This window comes from Fonticula alba (assembly GCF_000388065.1).
Source record: "Fonticula alba strain ATCC 38817 unplaced genomic scaffold supercont2.3, whole genome shotgun sequence".
In the NCBI taxonomy this organism is placed as follows: Eukaryota; order Rotosphaerida; family Fonticulaceae; genus Fonticula; species Fonticula alba.
In genome coordinates, this window is record NW_009242973.1 from 204,932 (window position 1) to 207,194 (window position 2,263).

The window sequence follows — 2,263 nt, forward strand, 5'->3', positions numbered from 1 at the left end:
AGAGAGAGAGAGAGAGAGAGAGAAAGACAGAGAGAGAGACAGAGAGAGAGAGAGAGAGAGAGAGAGAGACAGAGAGAGAAAGAAAGAAGGGAAGGAAGACAAAGGACCCAGAGGACGGGCAGCGACGCCAAACGAGCCAGTGGGAAGAAGGGCGACACGCACTCCTTGATGTTGATGAGCACAAAGAGCGACGTGCACTGGGCGATGATGTGCGTCAAGACCCCGGCATCGTCGAGGATCGGCTCGACGGCCAGGCAGCTGTCCGGCAGCGGCCACGAGTCGATGATCATGAAGTTGTTCTGAGGCGATGCCGACCACATGTAGAGGACGGCCGAGTTGCGCACGGCCGCGCAAAGGAAGACCGTCCCGCCCGACCGGATGAGGGAGAATTGCCGGCAGCCCCGGCTGCTGGGAACCGTGCGGTAGGGCAGTCGCAGGCTGCTGTCGACGGTCCGCTGGCCGGTGGCGATCTGCGCCAGCAGCGGCAGCGAGTACAGGCGGATCTGGTGGCCTAGGCGCTTGCCGCACAAGCTCGCCAGGACACCGTACTCGGTAACCGGCTGGATGACATGGAAGGCACCGGATCCGAGTTTGGTGACTGTGTGTGTGGGTGCGGGTGTGCGGGTGTGCGGGTATGTGTGCGTGTGCATGTGCGTGTGCATGTTCATGTGCGTGTGCATGTGAATGGACGCATGAGCATGTGCATGTGAATGAACACATGCGCATGTGCATGTGAATGGACACATGCATCGGGCATGGGCGCGGCCGCAGGCAAGAACACAGATAAAAAGTCAGCATAGGAGGCAGGCAGGAGACCCACAACGGGAGCCCGCCAAAAGCCGCCCTCCACTCGGGGGGAGCACGCGAGCGACAGCGAGGGAATGGCGAGGAAAGCCCAGGAGCACGCACGATCGCCCACCTTGTCCAGCTGGAACAGACCGTCCGGCGTGCCGAACAGCCACCGGGTCTCCAGGAACATGGTCGAGCAGGAAATGTCCAAGTTGAAGCGCTCCTTGGCCAGGAACATCTTGATGTGCGTGTCGCCGTCGGGCCGCGGCAGGGGCACGGCCGAGGCGGCCGCCGCCGCCGCCGCCGCCAGGGCCCGGTCCACGCGCTCATCAGCCCGGGCGGCCTCCAGAGCGGCCTCCGGCGACAGTGGCGTGATCGGGGTGGTCCCGGGCACGGCGCCCGTGGCGGCCACCAGGGCCAGATCATGGTTGATGGACACCGTGCGGACATGGATGCCGGAGGTGGTGGCGACACCCGCCGACGCTGGCCCGGCCCCGGGGCTGCCCCCGGAGGGGGATGACGAGGCGGAGGAGGCGGCCCCGGCCCCGGCCCCGGCGGTCGGTGTGGCCGGCGCCAGCAGACTGCTCGGCGAGGCCCCATCCATCGCATCGACCCCCGGCGAAAGGAGGGCGCTATCCCGCAGCTGGCGCACGAACCTGCCCATGTCCTGCTCCTCGTAGCTGTCGCTGGAGGAGTCCCCGGAGGAGTTGTGATCCGAATCGTCACCGGCCCCGGGGCCGGGCCCGCCGGGCCCATGATGGTGCCGGGCGCTTCCCCCGCCGACATCGGCGCCATGCTGCTGATGCGGCAGCGATGCCACGGCGGCCACCTGGATGGGCGCCATGGCCAGGCTCTGCTGGATGGTCATGTCCATGGCCGAGGGCCCGGTGTGACTGGCGGCCGCATCCGGTGGCGGCCGGTCGCGCGGGTCGGCATCCGGGTCCACATCGTGGAAGCGCTGGCCGTAGAGGCGCTGCGCCTCGCCGCGCTCCAGCACCACGGCATCCTGGGACTTCTTGCGCTTGGCGGCCGCCGCGCGCTGGCTCGACGAGGAGAAGAGATTCCCCGGGCGCAGGTCGATCTTGAGGCGGAGCCCGCGCAGGGCGCTGGCTCGGCGTGGCCCGGCTCCGGCCGCGGCCGCGGCCCCTTGCTCGGCCGCCCCGTCGTCCAGCGGCGGCAGGGACCCGGGCATGCCGCTGCCGAGCCCGCTGCCGGCAGTCCCTCCGGGTGTCAGCGCCCCGCCGGTGTGGAAGAACATGTCATGCGACAGGAGGACCTCCTCCGGGGGGCCCATGTCCAACTGCTCGAGGACTTCGCGCAGGACGTGGTTGGCGGCCGAGGGCTTCTTGCGCAGGGAGAAGCGCGAAGACTTGAGGAAGGGATGCTGTGTGGGTGTGCGTGTGTGCGGGTGCGTGTGTGCGGATGTGCCGGTGTGTGCGGATGTGCCGGTGTGTGCGGATGTGCCGGTGTGTGC

General features: G+C 68.1%; 1 protein-coding gene across 1 annotated transcript in view; it reads right to left on the reverse strand.

Annotated features, from left to right (window-relative positions):
* The window catches only part of H696_01860 (STE/STE20 protein kinase), a gene marked incomplete at both ends in the record, with an annotated part of 9,007 nt that overhangs the window by 5,501 nt on the left and 1,243 nt on the right, over window positions 1-2,263 (reverse strand). Inside the window, 2 exons of the mRNA XM_009495762.1 lie at window positions 108-598; window positions 910-2,173. Of these exons, the coding sequence (XP_009494037.1) occupies window positions 108-598; window positions 910-2,173 (1,755 nt within the window). The remainder of the gene's footprint in view (window positions 1-107; window positions 599-909; window positions 2,174-2,263) is intronic.